Below are 21,776 nucleotides of genomic sequence, written 5' to 3' on the forward strand. Positions count from 1 at the left end.
GTGGTTGTCGACTATTATTCTTGTTGGCTAGAGACCATTCCCGTGAAGGAGACGACCAGGGGTAGCTGTTTGAAAACATGATTGAAAATATTCATGGCAAACAATTAAGACTTCATTAGGCCTTACAACTCAACTTCAGAATTACCTTAAACTAATAATCGCTCTTTACCAATGTCCCTGTTGATGAGACGATACAAATTCTAGCTGAAAAGGGATTTAAGAACGACTGCTTCAATAAACAGCATAATCTCAACATTACAAAATCAGACTTGGTAGAGTTGCTAAATATTGTCGCCAAGAACCAGCTTTTTCAGTTCGAGGGGAGTTTGTATGAACAAACCGAAGGTGTTGCCATGGGTTCGCCACTTGGACCCCTAATGGCCAACGTATTTATGTGCAGTATCGAAGATCGACTTCAGGACCAAGGCAAGTTTCCCAAGTTCTACAAACGCTATGTGGATGACACATTGAGCATAATGCCTGACACCGAAACAGCTGAAGCATTCCTTTCTTCTCTAAACGAGAGTCATCCATCTGTCAGCTTCACCATGGAACTTGGCGAACACAGCAAACTTCCTTTCCCGGGAACGGACATCAAGAAATGCAATGGTCGCCTGGAGACAAGGGTGTACAGAAAACCAACTGACACCGGATTATTACTACATTACAAGAGCCACGTCGACGTTAAATACAAGAAGTCATTGCTGAAAACAATGCTGGATCGTGCCTTTAAACTATCATCTACCTGGCAACTGTTCCGCCTGGAATGTGATCATCTCACACAGACGTTCTCCCGACTTCAGGACCCAGCGCAATTGATACAATCGACCATCAGTAATTTTGTCACCAAGAAAGTTTCTGGCGATCCAATTTCTACTCGAGCACGTAACGTGAATGAAGCGCCTGTCAGAATAGTGTTACCTTTCAAGGATCAGAGATCGGCCAATTCCGCGCGAAGGCAACTTGGGGAACTAGGCCGAAAAATTAGAACTGATATTCGTCCCATGTATACAAGCCGCAAGATCGGACACGAGGTCAAACCAAAAGAAAAGAAGCTGCCTATCATTAACCAGCAACGCGTTGTTTCCTACTATAAGTGTGGTTTGTGTGATGCAAACTATGTCGGGTACACGTGCCGACACCTCTATCAACGCGTTGAGGAACACTAAGGATCGTCTTCAATCGGGAATCACATCAAAGAGCAGCATAGAACAGTCCCAAGTGACATGTATCAGGATTTTACCATCTTGAGAAAGTGCCAAAGTAAATTCGACTGCCTAATTTACGAAATGCTCTTTGTAAAGGAGCTTAAGCCGACCTTGAACAAACAGTCAGATTCAATCCGTGCAAAGTTATTTATATAGGTTTTTTTATAGTATTTTATTATTTTAACACTTACATTTTAGCGCTTGTATTTACATGTTTTACCGTTTCACATTCTCACGCGCTAATTTGTGCTTATATATGTATATTTCATTTGTTTTTTCTTCAACTTGAAAACGATCTCAGAGAGATCGAAACGTCGTTTTTTACCGCTATTTTTTATTCTGAAATGTTTTTCAAAAAAACTACTTATAAGAAAAATGTTCTTGTAATAATTTTAATTTACATCTTTCACAAACAGGACTCTGCTAGCATCAATCAGAGTTTGAGAGGCACAAACGTAACGCCGACACTGTACTTGGGAAGGATCTTCGTTATTTCAACGTGTTTCGTAGCAGGAAAGTTATTTACTGTTTTGTACCCAACGTCTCAAGCTCACAATGGAAAAAGGAACTTTCACCCTTGGTAGATGATGACAAGCAAATTTATAAGGGCAGTTTGAAAACCGATCTAAGCAGATTCCCTCCACAGGAAGTGGAACAAATGCTTAAGAACTATTTTGCGTTCCTATTTGTCCGGGATCCCATAGAGCAGGTGCTTTCCGCTTAGAAAGATAAATTTGTGAAACATAACGAGTATTATCATCCAGTGTATGGTAGAGATATAATCAAAAGATACAGGCCTAATGCAACAAAGCAGGCCCTTGAGACAGGAAGCGCTGTGTCTTTTCCGGAATTCACGAAGTATGCCATACGTTCGTGCCATCCCTATCAGCTTGTAGGACCAAGAGCAAAACCAGAACCTGTGAAGTCAAGCAGTTTGCTTCGTGGACCCTGGCAAGAGATCTCAATTGATCTTGATGCGATCTCAAATGATGAACACCTCTTGGTGGTTGTCGACTATTATTCTGGTTGGCTAGAGGCCATCCCCTGAAGAAGACGACCAGGGGGCGCTGTTTGGAAACATGATTGAAAATCTTCATGGCAAACAATTAAGACTTCATTAGACTAATGATGGGTTAAAAATGCTCTTGTAATAATTTTAATTTACATTTTTCACAAATAGGACTCTGCTAGCATCAATCAGATTTTGAGGAAGGAAATTCGTTTGCAAGAACGAAAACCTCGAGTCCAAGATTACTGCAACAGGCACAAACGTAACGCCGACACTGTACTTGGGAAGGATCTTCGTTATTTCAACGTGTTTCGTAGGGGGAAAGTTATTTACTGTTTTATACCCATAGTCTCAAGCTCACAATGGAAAAAGGAACTGTCACCCTTGGTAGAAAATGACAAGCCAATTTATAAGGGCAGTTTTAAAACCGATCTAAGCAGATTCCCTCCACAGGAAGTGGAACAAATCCTTAAGAACTATTTTGCGTTCCTATTGGTCCGGGATCCCTTGGAGTGGGTGCTTTCCGCCTACAAGGATAAAGTAGTGAAAGATAACGAGTATTATTATCCAGTGTATGGCAGAGATATAATCAAACGATACAGGCCTAATGCAACAAAGCAGGCCCTTGAGACAGGCAGCGCTGTGTCTTTTCCGGAATTCACGAAGTATGCCATACGTTCGTGCCATCCCTATCAGCTTGTAGGACCAAGAGCAAAACCAGAACCTGTGAGGTCAAGCACTTTGCTCTATGGACCCTGGCAAGAGATCTCGTGGATCTTGATGCGATCTCAAATGGTGAAAACCTCTTTGTGGTTGTCGACTATTATTCTCGTTGGCTAGAGGCCATTCCCCTGAAGAAGACGACGAGGAGTAGCTGTTTGGAAACATGATTGAAAATAGTCATGGCAAACAATTAAGACTTCATTAAGCCTTTCAACTCCTTCAGAATTACCTTAAACCAATAATGGGTTAAGAATGTTCTTGTAATAATTTTAATTTACATTTTTCACAAACAGGTTTCTGCTAGCATCAATCAGAGTTTGAGGATGGAAATTCGTTTGCAAAAACGAAAAGCTTGAGTCAAAGATTACTGCAACAGGCACAAACGTAACGCCCACGCGGTGCTTGGGAAGGATCTTCATTATTTCAACGTGTTTCGTAGCAGGAAAGTTATTTACTGTTTTATACCCATAGTCTCAAGCTCACAATGGAAAAAGGAACTGTCACCCTTGGTAGATGATGACAAGCAAATTTATAAGGGCAGTTTGAAAACCGATCTAAGCAGATTCCCTCCACAGGAAGTGGAACAAATGCTTAAGAACTATTTTACGTTCCTATTTGTCCGGGATCCCATAGAGCGGGTGCTTTCCGCTTACAAAGATAAATTTCTGAAAGATAACGAGTGTTATCATCCAGTGTATGGCAGAGATATAATCAAAAGATACAGGCCCAATGCAACAAAGCAGGCCCTGGAGACAGGCAGCGCTGTGACTTTTCCGGAATTCACGAAGTATCCCATACGTTCGTGCCATCCCTATCAGCTTGTAGGACCAAGAGCAAAACCAGAACCTGTGAGGTCAAGACGACGAGGGGTAGCTGTTTGGAAACATGATTGAAAATATTCATGGCAAACAATTAAGACTTCATTAGACTAATGATGGGTTAAAAATGCTCTTGCAATAATTTTAATTTACATCTTTCACAAACAGGACTCTGTTAGCATCAATCAGAGGTTAAGGATGGAAATTTGCAAGAACGAAAAGCTTGATTCCAAGATTACTGCGAGAGGCACAAACGTAACGCCGACACTGTACTTTGGAAGGATCTTCATTATTTCAACGTGTTTCGTCGCAGGAAACCTTACAGGCCTAATGCAACAAAGCAGGCCCTTGAGACAGGCAGCGGTGTGTTTTTTTCGGAATTTACGAAGTATCTGGCAGAAATACGAAGGTGGGATGAACACTGGCAAGCATTTGACAATTTATGTCATCCCTGTGCTATGACTTTATAGGTCGTTTCGAAAATCTCTTTGAAGATGCTTGTTATTTGATAAAAAAAAAGGCGGGATATGACGACCGCGTTTCTTCCCATTCATTTCGTTCGTCTGACACGGCGGCTGATATGTTACATTACTATTCTCAATTCCCTAAACAAAGAATTTTTCAAATGGAAGTGACTATGAACTGTTTGGTTATTCTTTTCCAGGCAAATTGGGAGCACTTTTGAATTCAACGGATAGCCAGTAATTGCACGCGTTATTTTTTTAGGGCTCGATTAAAAGTACCACAAGAAAATATCGTAAATGTCCCGACAATGTGTAATAGTGCTTTTGGAACACGAGCTAAACGTTGTATTCAGGAGCGAAAAAAAAATGTCACATTTCAGATTGTTATCACAGGGTGAACTAAGACTGGGGGCTGTTAGGAATAATAGAAAATACAATCCAATACCTAAACGCCAATTTTACTTCGAACAATTCGGACTTGGCTGCTTGGAGGCTTGGTGGTATAAACTTGGGGGTATAAAGCAAAAGAGATCACATGGCAGCAAAATGGTAGAAAAGTAGTTTTTTTTAATTTTTTTTTCCTTGTCTCAGAGAGAAGTTAGAATTTGACTACACTATACGGAGATGGACCCCTTATCTACAGGAGAGAGCAAGAAAAATCCTTGCTAAATTTTCAAAACGTAACGAGAAAGATAAGAAGAGTCTTGATTGTTAACCTTTTGTATAAGTGCAGATTGACTTTCAATTGGCTTTCACAATCAGATGGAAAAACTATCAACAAAATGTTCTCCTCAGATTCAGTGATTTGTAACCATGCCCGCGGGTTATTATGAGAGTGAGTCACCTGGAGAGATGAAGTTATTAAGGGTGGGTACCCGAGTATTTATTCATTATACCAGTCAGTAAATATGATACTTTGTTTTGATGGCGAATTTAAATATAACAGTTATTGATTCGATCTAAAGTTATACAGTGGTTTTCAATATTTTACGTTTTCGATGTCTAAATATTTGTGGTTTTTGGTCGGTCTGTTTTGCCGGCTTGTTTCTTGGCCTAAACCTCTACCTAAACAGTTTAAATCGAAAATGTTTCAGTGCTGGGCGTAAGTTAAGTGTGGCCATAAATTGGGCGACGAATAACGATAGGTTAACAAGTTCATTAGTTACCAAGGTATTTAAGTTTGAACAAGCATTCAGCAGGGTTGAAATTCCCATTTGTTAAATGTTAGAAAGACTCCAGTAACAGTATGTGGGGTAACTCTGTACTGGAAGAGAAAGTTCTGAAGTGCTATTCTCCAATCTAATTCTTTCCCTTCAAGGCGAGCAATTCGCACTATCTTCAGCATGAGGGGACGCAAATGACTTCTACTGTAAGTATCTCTTCCCGCTGAGATTTTTGGTTTGCGGTTGTGAAAAGCGTTATAATCTGTCGTTTGCGGTTTCAGTCATGTGTCATATCACTTACTTCGGCATTTGGAAAACGTTAGGTTATTTTAGTAAGCATTGTTTCTTGTGACAGCAAAACGCCACCTCGTGACCTGCCTCGACCTAGGGAGTTCATTTGAACGCGAAGATGGCGCCAAGGAAGAGCTTTTATCCCTTTGCTCGCATCATCAATCCAGATTTTTCTTCGGAAAAGAAAAATAACTGGCATGTGCTGACCCAACGTGTTCGTGCCAAAAGTCCGATACAGTATTTTTAAGAAAAGCGCAGTGGAAATTCGATCATTTTGCCTTGCCGACAGCTCCAGTTATCGTGGCAAATTGCGCAAAGCATGCTCTGGATGTCAAGTTTGGTTTGCTGGCCGTTTTGTTAAGCCAACATCCTGATATTAAAGAACGCACATCACAAGGAGGAAGAACTTGTTCGCTTGAATAATTTCCTGAACGGCCTGTATTAAACATGCTCACTATTCGAAAAGGACGTGGTCAAGAACGGTGGTAAGCCTACGGACAAATTATGTTGCTTGAGTTCAGCTAATTTACCCGATGGGAATTAAAAGAACTTCCATTTTTAAATTAGCCCTTTGAATGGTAATGGCCGTTCCAGCCTGACTAGCGCTGCCTTTGTATTTTGAGAGCTCAATCTCAGTTTATTTTCCCGCTTGAATTTAATTTTTACCAACAGGGATCTGGGTGGATTTTGCTGGAGTAGGGTCAGGGGTCAGCTTGCATAGCGGTATTTTCTTTTGATTGAAACGTCAGGATGGTACTATGGACCACAATATCAGTCATTTTGGAAATTGTTATATTTTGGACTAGTCCCATGAGGAAAATAATAAAGCTGGCTGATTCCTAGCCTCCTACGCAGATACTGTTTGGGCTCGTCACGCAACATTCCTCCCAAAGCTCAAAAAGAGTCTGCGTACGAGGCTAGCTGACTCCCTGAGCGGTTTGAATTTTGCAACATCAATCAAGTGATTTTGATGGACCTCTCGCAACTTAGTTTTGCTTTGATTGCTTTCTCAGGAATCAAAACAAAGTAGTTTGCTGACAACTAGAAATTTCAGGCCAGTCCAGTTTGGAATGTTGATATTTCATTTAGAGTGTGCTAACTTTTTATGGGAATTTTTCAGGAAAAGTAATAGTCAGTGATTTTTAAGCACAACTTATCAATAATGATGAAGATGATGATGGTGTAGGTGTATTAATTTTGCAGTAGTATTTTGATCCTTTTTTTAGGGGATCCTTCAAATTTGACCTTGCCACTTTTTCCAGGTTAAGAATAGACAATGGTTTGTAATTAATGAAGCACTTACTGAAAAGCTACAATTGATTTTTTTCAGCAGCTCATATTATGATTGGCTTATCACTAACCACCATAAGGTCTGTTGCCAGTTGATGGTTGTTTATTAATGTGTACTATCATTGTATTCTATTTAATTGCTACGTGGTTACTGACTGGCAGATAATTAATTATGTTATAGGTCCAGCTAAACAGGATTCAAATTCTCAACATCATTGAAGACGTTTTTGTCCAAGCATTCCCCTGTAAAATATGAGGAAGACCTTTTCATAAAATGATTTGAACACTGCAACACTGATTTTAATCAGAGTAATTCCATCAGTCCCCTGTTGACGCAAGCATGCAATATTAACAACATAATTTACAAGATATAACCAAAATAATATCTTATATCATGCCAGCAAATAACATTCTTCGGCTACGCTTTAAGGTGGCACACCCAGGAGTGTAGTAGAATCAAGAGAGTTTAATGTCATGCCTACAATAACATTATTCGGCTACACTTTAAGGTGGCACACCCCGGAGTGTAGTTTAACCAAGAGAGTCTAATGTCATGCCTATAATAACATTATTTGGCTACACGTTAAGGTGGCACACCCAGGAGTGTAGTATAACCAAGACAGTCTAATGTTATGCCTTCAATAACATTATTCGGCTACACTTTAAGGTGGCACACCCAGGAATGTAGTGTAACCAAGAGAGTCTATTGTTATGCCTACAATGACATTATTCGGCTACACGTTAAGGTGGCACACCCAGGGGTGTAGTATAACCAAGACAGTCTAATGTCATGCCTGCAATAACATTATTCGGCTACACTTTAAGGTGGCACACCCAGGAGTGTAGTATAACCAAGACAGTCTAATGTTATGCCTTCAATAACATTATTCGGCTACACTTTAAGGTGGCACACCCCGGAGTGTAGTGTAACCAAGAGAGTCTATTGTTATGCCTGCAATGACATTATTCGGCTACACGTTAAGGTGGCACACCCAGGGGTGTAGTATAACCAAGAGAGTCTAATGTCATGCCTGCAATAACACTATTCGGCTACACTTTAAGGTGGCACACCCAGGAGTGTAGTATAACCAAGACAGTCTAATGTTATGCCTTCAATAACATTATTCGGCTACACTTTAAGGTGGCACACCCCGGAGTGTAGTGTAACCAAGAGAGTCTATTGTTATGCCTGCAATGACATTATTCGGCTACACTTTAAGGTGGCACACCCAGGAGTGTAGTATAACCAAGAGAGTCTAATGTTATGCCTTCAATAACATTATTCGGCTACACTTTAAGGTGGCACACCCAGGAGTGTAGTGTAACCAAGAGAGTCTAATGTCATGCCTGCAATGACGTTATTTGGCTATGCTTTAAGGTGGCACACCCACGAGTGTAGTATAACCAAGAGAGTCTAATGTCATGCCTACAATAACATTATTCGGCTACACTATAAGGTGGCACACCCAGGAGTGTAGTATAACCAAGAGAGTCTAATCTCATGCCTGCAATAACATTATTCAGCTATACTTTAACGTGGCACACCCAGGAGTGTGATGTAACCAAGAGAGTCTAATGTCATGCCTGCAATAACACTATTCGGCTACACTTTAAGATGGCACACCCAGAAGTGTAGTATAACCAAGAGAGTCTAATAATGTTATTCGGCTACACTTTAAGGTGACACACCCAGGAGTGTAGTGTAACCAAAAGAGTCTAATGTCATGCCTACAATAACATTATTCGGCTACACTTTAAGGTGGCACACCCAGGAGTGAAGTGTAACCAAGAGAGTCTAATGTCATGCCTGCAATAACATTATTCAGCTACACTTTAAGGTGGCACACCCAGGAGTGTGATGTGACCAAGAGGGTCTAATGTCATGCCTGCAATAACACTATTCGGCTACACTTTAAGATGGCACACCCAGGAGTGTAGTGTAACCAAGAGAGTCTATTGTTATGCCTGCAATGACATTATTCGGCTACACGTTAAGGTGGCACACCCAGGGGTGTAGTATAACCAAGAGAGTCTAATCTCATGCCTGCAATAACATTATTCGGCTAAACTTTAAGGTGGCACACCCAGGAGTGTAGTATAACCAGGAGAGTCTAATGTTATGCCTTCAATAACATTATTCGGCTACACTTTAAGGTGGCACACCCAGGAGTGTAGTATAACCAAGCGAGTCTAATAATGTTATTCGGCTACACTTTAAGGTGACACACCCAGGAGTGTAGTATAACCAAGAGAGTCTAATGTCATGCCTGCAATAACACTATTCGGCTACACTTTAAGATGGCACACCCAGAAGTGTAGTATAACCAAAAGAGTCTAATAATGTTATTCGGCTACACTTTAAGGTGACACACCCAGGAGTGTAGTGTAACCAAGAGAGTCTAATGTCATGCCTACAATAACATTATTCAGCTACACTTTAAGGTGACACACCCAGGAGTGTAGTGTAACCAAAAGAGTCTAATGTCATGCCTACAATAACATTATTCGGCTACACTTTAAGATGGCACACCCAGGAGTGTAGTGTAACCAAGAGAGTCTATTGTTATGCCTGCAATGACATTATTCGGCTACACGTTAAGGTGGCACACCCAGGGGTGTAGTATAACCAAGAGAGTCTAATCTCATGCCTGCAATAACATTATTCGGCTAAACTTTAAGGTGGCACACCCAGGAGTGTAGTATAACCAGGAGAGTCTAATGTTATGCCTTCAATAACATTATTCGGCTACACTTTAAGGTGGCACACCCAGGAGTGTAGTATAACCAAGAGAGTCTAATAATGTTATTCAGCTACACTTTAAGGTGACACACCCAGGAGTGTAGTATAACCAAGAGAGTCTAATGTCATGCCTGCAATAACACTATTCGGCTACACTTTAAGATGGCACACCCAGAAGTGTAGTATAACCAAGAGAGTCTAATAATGTTATTCGGCTACACTTTAAGGTGACACACCCAGGAGTGTAGTGTAGCCAAGAGAGTCTAATGTCATGCCTACAATAACATTATTCGGCTACACTTTAAGGTGACACACCCAGGAGTGTAGTGTAACCAAAAGAGTCTAATGTCATGCCTACAATAACATTATTCGGCTACACTTTTTAAGGTGGCACACCCAGGAGTGTAGTGTAACCAAGAGAGTCTATTGTTATGCCTGCAATGACATTATTCGGCTACACGTTAAGGTGGCACACCCAGGGGTGTAGTATAACCAAGAGAGTCTAATGTCATGCCTGCAATAACATTATTCGGCTACACTTTAAGGTGGCACACCCAGGAGTGTAGTATAACCAAGAGAGTCTAATGTTATGCCTTCAATAACATTATTCGGCTACACTTTAAGGTGGCACACCCAGAAGTGTAGTATAACCAAGAGAGTCTAATAATGTTATTCGGCTACACTTTAAGGTGACACACCCAGGGGTGTAGTGTAACCAAGAGAGTCTAATGTCATGCCTGCAATAACACTATTCGGCTACACTTTTAGATGGCACACCCAGAAGTGTAGTATAACCAAGAGAGTCTAATAATGTTATTCGGCTACACTTTAAGGTGGCACACCCAGGGGTGTAGTATAACCAAGAGAGTCTAATGTCATGCCTGCAATAACACTATTCGGCTACACTTTAAGATGGCACACCCAGAAGTGTATTATAACCAAGAGAGTCTAATAATGTTATTCGGCTACACTTTAAGGTGACACACCCAGGGGTGTAGTGTAACCAAGAGAGTCTAATGTCATGCCTGCAAAAGGCAGTTTAGTAAACTGTAACCGAGAAATACTTATATTAGTTTATTGCAACTAATATAAAGTCCACAGGGCCAAAGAATTTTGGCACAAGGTAGACAAATGGATTGTTATATCGGACAATGATAAATTCTAGTTTGTTGAACTGGATGAAAACAGAAAAATATTACGATCGAAGACAACTTATCTGATAAATGCAAAAAATGTGGTGACATATCGTTAAAAGACTACTATGCTGTCAATATATTAAAGTTAATATTAAGTGGTCAATAAACCACTATCGTGCTATCGTTACACTTCTGTCCCCTTGACCTCAGAATGAAGATATAGTTTCTCATCCACGCCGGTTAGCGACACGCACGCGCGAACGGAAGTTTGTGCATGGAGAAGACTTGAATATAATCTTTGATCCTTATGGCAGGTTCAGTTCACGCGCACGAACAGAATATTAGTAGAAAAACATTAAAATGAACACATAAAGAAACTATACTTTTTAAGTTGTCATATTGGCTTTGGAAAACGCCATAACAAGAAGCCAAACAATGAACGCAGCAGTGCCGGCTTTTTCGTCATTGAAACATGTACCACCATATGTGTACAGGCAAACGGATCTATTTTCTCTCTGAATTAAAAACCTAAAGACCTACGTAATCCACTGTTGGTAACCTCTGTCCAGTGAAGGCGGTTAGTAAACTTACGCCCAGCAAAAGCAAACAAACAAACAAACAAACAAACAAAGGATATAAAAACAAGTTCAGTCTGATCCACGCGCGTTATTTGAGGTGCCTTGTTAGAATTTATCTGCGCTACGTCTCGCAAAATCAGCGGGGACAGGTCTGAAAGACGGTCCTTCAGCTGCTCTCACTCGGATAAAAACGCACTATCTTAGAGGCAGCTTTTAGGATTTTTTCTAACAAATGCACATCAATTGCGACACTTCAGCCGATCGTTCTAACTAACTAAACTTTCCAGATTATGTTCAGGGGCGACTCTTTTTCCACTTGGTGTTAGTCGTACGGAATTCGCTGCTACCTTAGTGGTTTTTTTTTTTTTTTTTTAATTCTATGAGAACAGGGCTGTATTCCTCTAAGGCTGTGGGTGTAATTCGTAAAACCACTGAGTTCTCATAAATCGTTTTGAAATTCTTCGTTCCAGTTCAAATTTATGCTGCTGGCACATGGGTGGGCAGTTTACATGAAGACAGTGATGTAAGACACCTATTTTACCGTTCCTGATGCACTGCTACGTTAGTCTCCTTTATAAATATTTAACTGCTCTGGTCAAGTTTTTAATTTCAATATGATTAAACGTTCTTTTAATGCGTTCCTGTTAAAATTGCTGCAATGTTGTCAATTTATGTTATTTCAATTTGAAGAAAAGGTCTTGTTAGTAACTTCTTGTTACTTGATGAAAATTTTGCGAGGTTTGTTTCACCAGGGCGCTTCATGACGCCTCCTGGAATAAGCTATACCTTCCCTTGTTGAATCGTCATCAGTTTATCGTACGTTATTCAGGTTACTGATTGGAAAAATAATTATACTTTTGAACCTTAGTTCCTCTATTTTCAGGGGATTGGGGTGGGCTCACTTCTTTTGGAGGTCGTTACTTACGGACTTTTCCGATTCGTTGCGTGTACGAGCCATCGGCTAAGCTATTGGTAGCCGTGCATGGTCACCTAAAGCATTGACAATCTATCTTACCTCCATGTACTTAAGTTTCTCCCCGCGTTTTTTTTTTTTTTTTTTTTGCCCTCGGCTGTGTAATTGTGCGATATTTTCTACACAATAACTTCAATTGCCGAGCATAATAATACTGCACGTGGCTCCCACTGCCAACGACATTCTCAGACAAGTATTCCAGATCACTCGGGTTCTTATTCCTTAACATCTGTTTTAGATTGATTAATCAAACGTTCCTTTACGCCCGGACAAGACATTTACGTCTGCTCCGCGCGCTCAACATCCATTCGTAGGCACTTTGGCATCTTTAAGTTCAGTTCGTAGATCTAAACTTGGTTTAGGGGGAGAAGCAGAGGAAGGTTTCGTGTTGTGTAATTCGTTCATCATTGCGGGATTACTTGATTTATCGGCATTCCCGGTTTTGTCCACTCACGTTTTTTTCCTTCCGCTTTTTTCCTGACCAAGTCTTTCTTCACGTGTGTTTAGACGTGATGCGATATATAATGACCTTGTTTTGTTCCAGATTATTGGCGTCGGTGGGGTCCGCCATCATTTGAAAGCATCGAGAATGACTCGATCGAACGCACTATTTACTTTTAAAGCACTATTAATATCGTGACTTCATTTTAAAGTTTGTCTCATATTCCGTCGGCCCTTTCTGGTTTATTTTTTATTTAATATCATCGGCATGTCACTGAAACAGATTATGACGCCTTCCCTGGCCGCAAGACGAAGAACCCTAGAGAGAGTATGTAAGGAATACTAGGAAAATTTCCTACCGTTTCTCTGCGGTACTTACAGTAGAAGCCCTGTGCGTCCCGTCATGATTGTTTCATTGCCACGTTCCACTTCTCCGTTGCTCTGTGGCCAATAGAGTACGCCCTTCTTGTGGCTTATCCTCAAGTATTCTAAGATGCCCTCAAATTCCTTTGACGCGAATTGTGGTCCATTGTCACTGTGAAGAGTTTCTGGTAGTCCATGTGTTCTGTAAATAGCTTCCATACTCTTTTTGTCACGTGTTGTGCATCCTAGACTGCATTTGTATGTTTTAATCACGCTATTCAGCTACTTTGATTTATCTTTTTTGAAGGTAAGACTGACTAGCAAGCAGTTATATCAATGTCTCAGATGACTCACGGAAAATGCTTTATTACCTGTAGCAGTTCTTTCGTTTCAAGCAAAGTCTTATTTGTATTCCAAATTGCTTTGACTGTTGCTCTTGATCCTGCCAAATCAAAAGAAAATACTACTCATATTTGATGAAAAAAGACTGGGAGCTGTTTCCAAAATTACTCACTGAACTTTCTCCGTCAATGGCTGATCTTTTTATTGTATATTTCTAGTCGCTCAAAAAAGAAAGCTAGTCTTGAGCAGTACAGGACCGAAGGATTCAAGCAGAGCTCGAGAATGCGTCATTGCAAAACATGTATCCCTTAGCAACCGTTTTCGTGGATTGGCACACATGCCTTTCCGTGACTTAGCGCATGTATCGCTATGTAGTTCGCCCTGAGGCTTAAAAGGACCTTCCTTGGAGAGAACCGCTTTCTGTCTCAAAACTCCAGCGTGTGGTTGCAAAATTTGCGTTCATTGGTAACAACTTTATATAATTATTTGAACAAGTCTTGGTCGTCCTCGACACATTCACCTTATTATCGATTACTGCGGCATAATTTGCACTTTATGATCTGATATATTCATTCCTTTGCTTTTAGAATTGAACCTCTTCATCCGCGACACCTCTCCCTAAATTTAATCATTTCACCGTCAATCATTGATCAGAGAGCTGTATCTTGAAATGTCAACACTCGTCCTAGGTCGGTAACGCTTTAAAGTAAGATCTTATGTTTTATATAAGCTATAGTAGACCACAGATTAATTTACGCCTCATTAAACTGAGCTCTCAACAGGCAGTTGGATTATCAGAAAATTCCGTGATTGAAAACAATCTATTATCAGGACTGATTCTTGTAAAGAACAGATTGCACTTGCTGCATCGCACAATTGTATTGAAACAGGATGGCCGAAAGAAACGAAAATACTTAAAAGAAAAGTCAAAACTCCATTAAAATCTTCTCCATGGATGAATGCTGATATACTACTACTAATAATAATAATAGTAGTTCATCGTTTATGTGGCGCACACATCCATTATTCGCCCGAGGCGATTTACAAAATTATTCTTAAAACCACAATTTCACGCTAAGACAGAAGTAAACATGAGTAAAACTCATTGAAGGGATGCTATAACCAACATGAAAATTCTTGCCAAGGAGATCAGTTATCGTTTGCGAAATGAATCAAGATTCACTGGGTTTTACATAAGCATAAGCAATAACTTCCCACACGGAAACCTGCAAAATGCTTAGGCCCGGTTTAAACGTCGCATTTTACATGCGCCGAATCAAATACTAATTTTGGTCGACCCGAATGAACAAGTTGAGCTGATTTGATTTAAACGTCGCATTTTTTTGCGGAATAAAATTGCTGAGCGCGAGCGATAGCGAGGGTGTCTACAAAACGAAGACCTAAGACCTAAGACCCAAAAACGAAGACTTGCTTTTTGACAGGCCTATCAAACCAGCGACAGTCAAGCCGGGTCAACGCTTTTCTTCAGACACCGACTGACGCGAAATTAATAGGGTCTTCGTTTTGTAGATAAGGCCGGCTCGAACTACAAAACGAAGACCCTCGCTAAAATGCTTTGTTCGTTGTCAGCCGACCGTAACTACTAAAACGAGGAACCACCCAAAACGACCCAAAATGACCCAAAAACGACCCACAACCATCCACAACGACCCACAACGATCCACAACGAACCCAAAACGATCCAAAACGACCCACAACGAACCAAAATATTCCAAAACGACCAAAAATGCCTTTGATAGTTAACACTGTCTTGTTTGACTAAACTCGTCCCCAGGGCTCCCCGATGTTAAGATATCGATTTCGAAACATTTTGTGACAAGTTTGCCATGTTTAAATGCTGAATGAGCGAAAGTAAATCGATATTAAGTCGAAACATCATCGGATCTTCCTCGTCAATCTTCGGCAATCTTCGGAAATTTTCGAAAAAATTCGGAAAATGTTCGGAGACATTCGTACGACCTTCGGACAACATTTTGCAAATCTTTTGAAATCTTCGGAAAATCTTCAAAAACATCGTAATTAGTAGGTTTTGTTATAATAAACAGAATATTACATGGTTGCTTGGAGATATGAAATTTATCTCTGCTAAAGACTTCATATCTTGGTGCTGAAGGAGTTCTTTCTAAAGGGGCTGACGTTGACGATCCTGACTGCAAGCAGGCCCTCGACATTTCATAACGTAATAATAAATTAAATATGAGACATACTCAACCTTCTAATTTACTTTCTTGATTTACCGAACAAGTGCCTATTCCTACTTAAAAATATATTTCTCTGAATGCATTTCGTTCTCGAGGAGAATGTGCTTAATGTAATTACCTAAACCAGGATGACTAAAACAGGTGGAGCTCACTGACTTCGACACTGTTAAGGCACAAGTGTCTCTCCCTTTACATCAAAAACTTATCAAGACCCACAATTCTTAACGATAACCTATCTCTGAATATATTTCCTTATCGAAGAGAAAGTGCTTAATGTAATTACCAAAACAGGTGAAGCTCACTGACTTCCACACTGTCAAGGCACTAGTGTCTCTCCCTTTATATCGAAAACTTTTCAAGACCCACAATTATAAAACGATAACCTGACATATCTCTGAATGTATTTCCTTATCGAAGAGAAAGTGCTTAATGTAATTACCAAAACAGGTGAAGCTCACTGACTTTGACACTGTTAAGGCACAAGTGTCTCTCCCTTTACATATAAAAAACTATAACAAAACTCCAGAACAACAACTATAAAAAGATTTCCCAACATATCTCTGAATGCATTTCAATGTTGAGGCGACATAGCGTAATATAATTACCAAAACAGGTGAAGCTCACTGACTTTGACACTGTTAAGGCACAAGTGTCTCTCCCTTTACATATAAAAAACTATAACAAAACAAGAACAACAACTATAAAAAGATTCCCCAACATATCTCTGAATGCATTTCAATGTTGAGGCGACATAGCGTAATATAACTACCAAAACAGGTGAAGCTCACTGACTTCGACACTGTTAAGGCACAAGTGTCTCTCCCTTTACATATAAAAAACTATAACAAAACAAGAACAACAACTATAAAAAGATTCCCCAACATATCTCTGAATGCATTTCAATGTTGAGGCGACATAGCGTAATATAATTACCAAAACAGGTGATGCTCACTGACTTCGACACTGTTAAGGCACGAGTTAATGTTATCATGTTCGAAAATACCACACTAAGTTACTTTTCATCGTGTTCAACTTGTAACCCTTTCGCTACAAAGCTGTTGTGGCTCCCTTCAGGTAAGAATGTAAGTGTTCTTGCTGGCACGGTTATGGCACAGAATGAGGAACGCTGATCGAACTCTTTGAGACACTTTGTCTCTTGTATCCTTTCGAGGTTCTGATGTTGACGTACCATTCGCCATTTTCATCCTTGTGGGATGTGCGCGACCCCTCCGCGTTGTACATATAGAACTTTGTAGCGGAGCTTTTGGAGATATATGACCCATTGTCATCTGCTTTGGCAGATGATATCGGAATCTCTCTCATATCCAGCGTGAACATCTTGTTCTCTCGTATTCCGGAAGGCTTCTGTTTGAGGTTGAAGTCTTCGGGATTTTGTAGCAGGATATTAAGAATGCTTTGGTGATCTCCTTCCAGATTTTCTATAGTTTCCTTTTTCTCCCTGTGGAAAGATATTAATCTATATTAATGTATCGAATATTGATCGGTATTAATGTAGCTGTCAAATTCTCTGTTCGACGTAAAAGCGTTTTTTAAGGGTAATTTCTTTAAAGACATATGATGCAGAAGTAACAATAATAAAATGAATACTGAAAAGAAACTATAAACTACATGCAAGTCGTATTGATGTTGTCACTCACCCAGAACAAGATGAGAGAATACTCTCCGGTCTACTTTTGGGCTCTTGACAATCCTAAGACAAGATATAACAGAATAATGTTTCTCTTAAGGAATCATGTTTTCAGCAAGTATACAGAACAAACGAGTCTGGGATAGGGTAGGGATAGGGGTAGGAATGGAGATTTTTGGTGTCTAGTCTTATAGGGATGCAAAATAGAAAACGGGAAGCGGAGGGATCCCAGAGAGTCCCAGCGGCACACCAGAAACCGAACACGTATATAAAAAAAAACTCTTACTTCCTGGGAAATGTCAAATGACTATTTTTTTCCCCGTGAATCGTGATTTCCATAGTAGCCGTGAACCGTGATTTTCTAAAACACTTTCTCTTACTTTCCGTGAAATGTCAATATGATATTTTTCGTGAATTGTGAAAGGGCCGTTTTATTTTCAGTGAAACGTGATCTATACCCCCCGTTTACCACCCTCTCAAAATTTTCCTGTTAAATGTAATGACAGTTTGCGCCTTGAAAAGCGAATTCTTAATTTTCAAAATAACATTGAGAACCGCACGCATTAAATAGCGCAGTCTTCCGAGGCTTCTCTTGAGCTTTCAAACTATTTGACTTGTTCCGCCTGCAAGAGATTAAATTTAATTTGCATATTGTAGCCGCGAAAAGTGATGGGTGTGAAGTTAATTTGACAGCCCGCCTGCTTATCGCTCGTTCAAATAATTCCTCAAATGACTGGATACGCGTGTGAATTTCACAATAAATTGACATGACCCTAGCAAACTGTTTCCCGGTCAGTGCTTCCTCAAAATGGAAAGAAACAGTCTGTATCTTGTGCGTGGAAGGTGTTTCGAACCCGAGTTATCGCCGAAAGCTTTTATTAGAACGGGCCTCACCAAGTCGCCAGCTTGCGTGAACTGAGAATTTTTCGTTGGTGCGAGGCTGGACAAAGAAAGCTGATCGACTAAATTGTCTGTGAAAACTGTGCTCGTCGAATTTACTTGAAGCCAAGCTTTGTTAGACCCGCGTTTATAGCTTCTCTTACATCTCAACCCATTGCGGTCCCTTGCAAGCGAGAAAAGTCCGTTTTCCGCCAGATGACCTAACTACCGGAAACGGGCTTTCTAAACCCTGTTTGTTCTTATTTCAGATCACAGCACGATAACGCCCTCTGGTTGCTGTTTCGTAAAGTGGACTCAATTTTTTAACGAAAAAAAAAACTGTTTCCCTTACCAGTACTTAGAATTTTGGCTATAATTTCCGTTACGCTCAGATCAGAAAGATAACTCTCATTGAGCAGAGGTCACATTTAGCACCTATGTTTACCACACAAATTCTGCGCGACATGTGCGACCTTTGTGTCATGAGTAGACATGTGGTCAAGGAAACCGTACTGGTGTTCTGCCCCAAAGCAGGCCATATCTTCCATGCCAAATGACTTAAATGGGAATTGGTAAAAAAAAACTCCAATCAAAAAATTTAAATGGAAAAAAATTCAATCAAACCTGAAACACCGGGATCATTTATCATCCATCATTACTTTCGCAATGGTGCAAAGACGCCTAGTGTGCATACTTCTAAGGTCCAAATTAGTCAGCTTGTTTCTTAAGCTGATGAAATGTTGCTTTTAGAGCTCGGAGTTGCTGTTTGAAGTAATCATTGGTACAAACCGTACATGAAACGGAATCGAAAAAGAAGACATTTCGCAAACGTGCGCCCCCTCGACCCCCTGTGGCAGAATGCTGCGACATCGTGGAAAAAGTGCGACCTTTGCCCTATTAAATTAAACTGTGGCGCAACCAGATATTTAACGGTATAAAATTTGTCCCTTGCTAAAATGACCAGCCGTACAGAATGGATAAAACGATTTCTGAGGTTTAGCTTCCAGTTGCTTATATCAAATAAACGTAACTTCATGGCCGGCTTTGAGTCGGTGAAAATCCACGCGTCTCCCACAGTGAAAATGGAAGCAATAGCACCTTCATTAGCCTGCGTAGCAAGCGTTTCTGTGGGGTTCGGGAGCAAAGAATATTACAGCGCGAAAAATAGAGCGAGTAAAAGAGGGGGGATGGGGAGGGGAAGGAAGGAAGGAAGGAAACACTTGCAGACAAACCCCTGGATTTTGAAAACCGCCCACTTGGCCTTTCATGCCGGAGTGCGCACACTGAGATTTCGTGCTGTCATCGGCTGTCATAAATTAACCAATAAAATCTTGGGCCTTCCGTAGCGGAAGTGAACTTTGAACCAAAATAAACTTTACGTGTCAAAATATGTCTGAAACAACGAGCGCACGGTGGGAACGGAGAAATCTCGATGAATTAAATTTGGTAATTTTTAATCAAGCTACTCAATCCGTCTTAAAGGAAGGACTGCAAGGGTGAAGTTTTAGCACAAATCTGCCTGAAAGTTAAACTGTGAGAAGTATTCCAGTCGCGTTAGTAATCCTTGTGCTCGCATGATTCGAAATCTTGGATCACTGTATTCATTCGTCCAGGAATCGATACAAAGTAAAATTAGCAAGTCAACTCCCACAAAGGCAATTCCAGTAAAGAAGCGTTTGCTGGAAACGCCAGATCCGCAAATCGGTTCGACTGTTATCGCTGCAATGCAAAAAAAACAAACAACGGAAAGTCTCCTCGGCAAACTTTGGAATTTGGGCAGGAGAGGCTTCAAACATCTTAGAGGAGAAATAACGATAATCTTGACCAGTATCTGAATAAAGATAATCTTCCCCTAGGCGACCTCCAAGTCAAAGTTGTTTATAAAATGTCCTCGTAAGAATTCCCCGCGACGAGACGACTAAATTTTTGGTAAGGCAAATATGTGACAAAAACTGGCATGCCGCAGCTAACACTATAACAAATCATTCAGAATTGTACCCAGAGGTTCTAAATGCTGTCAACAAAAATGCTTTTAATGAAATGTCGGAGTACTTTCGACAACATGTTGCCTTGTAACAAGCCAGACGAAATCACTAAGTTTTCCCACGCAGTAGTGCTAATTTTCTGTTCCGTGGTTTATTATCTTGTCCTTGCCGCATGTGGCATTCAAAAAAGTGATGTTAAAATTAAAGGAACAGCTGCAAATTGTGTCGCGCTTGCTTCTGCTATAATGTGCAGGCTTCGAAAAACCAAAGCGTCGGCATTGCAGTACAGGATTTCTACCGTACTGTCGAAGCTGACGACTAAATCCTCGTTCAGCGAGAAAAGTTAAAACGTTTTGTAACCAAGCTTCGAACGCGTCTTCCCCCTTTGTCTGGCACTCAAAGGTATTAAAATACCTTTGATCGACACATGTCAATAATATTGGACTAGCCCAGCCAATCACGAGCTCCGTTCGCTGGCGAACGGAGGTTTTCAAAATCCAGGGGTTTGTCTGCAAGCGTTTCCTTCCTTCCCCTCTCCCACCCCCTCCTTCTTTTTTTTGGTTCTCGCCCCATTTTCCGCGCAGACAAAACACCGAAAATCCGGTTCCTCGGTCTTTCTTTGCTTCCAAACCCCACGGAAACGCTTGCTACGCAGGCTACACCTTCATATTCTTGCCCTTACAATCACACAAACAACATTTGAGAATTTCCCTACAAATGAAGTTTTACCTTATGAACAGCACCTCTTTCCTCCAGCTTTGGTGGCCTTGCTGACGATAGATACTGTGGAAGATCTGCAAATACATAAGGGAAGCATGTTTATTTATTGTAATTTGCAAAATTGTACTTTGCGAAATCTCTACTTTGCTAAGTGAAAAATCTGTACTTTGCGAAGTGAAAAATTTCATTAATGATTATAGTAAAGATTATAGTTCTAGCCCAAGTCACTCACCATTTTCTGCGTCAGATGAATCAGATGAAATAATGACTTCTACAAAATAAGAAATAGAAATGAATGAAGCAAGCCGTGAGAGGGCTGTTTATCAGCATCAAAGGAGTAGAATTGGCTTTTCTTAAATAAAGTTCTATTTAGCTCAAAGTTACAAAAAAGGTAACAAGCTACAGAGCGGTCATATGAAAACACAAACATAAAGTATCCATACTTGAGATATGTTCTTGGTCTTCCTGCGAGGCCGCCATCATCGACTACGCATGCATGCGTGGCAATGATTGGATCTGTATTTTCTCCCAAATTGTAATTGTAACGCAACATTTCGTCACGTGGAGTCACGTGGCTCTTCCCTTTGCCTCAGGAAGTCGTAAAGTCTGAAGTCTCCTCGGGGGACAAGGAGGAGGAGGAAACAGCAGATCACGTGAAAAAACAAATCGCTGGTATGTCTTTGCAGACTCATTTTAAGACAAGGCATTTTCTCAACTAAAATACACTACACTACATTTTCATAGCGTGAATAATTGGAGATACACCCCTCCTCATGCCGACCA

At 40.5% G+C, this 21,776-nt stretch overlaps 3 protein-coding genes and 1 long non-coding RNA gene across 4 annotated transcripts in view; 1 reads left to right on the plus strand and 3 right to left on the minus strand.

The window, feature by feature from the left end:
* LOC145493796 (carbohydrate sulfotransferase 11-like) overlaps window positions 1-21,776 on the minus strand; it is a 116,519-nt gene that overhangs the window by 92,172 nt on the left and 2,571 nt on the right. The window lies entirely within an intron of this gene.
* LOC145492631 (uncharacterized) overlaps window positions 1-21,776 on the minus strand; it is a 79,021-nt gene that overhangs the window by 54,602 nt on the left and 2,643 nt on the right. The window contains exon 2 of the mRNA XM_081472053.1: window positions 13,214-13,639. Within this exon, the coding sequence (XP_081328179.1) occupies window positions 13,214-13,416 (203 nt within the window). The 5' untranslated portion in view covers window positions 13,417-13,639. The remainder of the gene's footprint in view (window positions 1-13,213; window positions 13,640-21,776) is intronic.
* On the plus strand, window positions 168-1,216 carry LOC145493461 (uncharacterized). Its single transcript, XM_081472934.1, has one exon. It carries the CDS (start codon window positions 354-356, stop codon window positions 1,167-1,169), a length of 816 nt encoding a protein of 271 aa, XP_081329060.1. The 5' UTR covers window positions 168-353; the 3' UTR covers window positions 1,170-1,216.
* Window positions 16,921-21,106, minus strand: LOC145492732 (uncharacterized). The gene is made up of 3 exons (XR_014050047.1): window positions 21,003-21,106; window positions 17,420-17,472; window positions 16,921-17,220 (listed from the first exon to the last, which is right to left on the minus strand). It is a non-coding gene; the product is annotated as an uncharacterized LOC145492732 (long non-coding RNA).

This window comes from Orbicella franksi, chromosome 7 (assembly GCF_964199315.1).
Source record: "Orbicella franksi chromosome 7, jaOrbFran1.1, whole genome shotgun sequence".
In the NCBI taxonomy this organism is placed as follows: Eukaryota; Metazoa; Cnidaria; class Anthozoa; order Scleractinia; family Merulinidae; genus Orbicella; species Orbicella franksi.

What these genes read in the sequence shown, in the direction of transcription:
- LOC145493461 (XM_081472934.1), top strand. Translation starts at nt 354, where the DNA reads ATGGGTTCGCCACTTGGACCCCTAATGGCCAACGTATTTATGTGCAGT.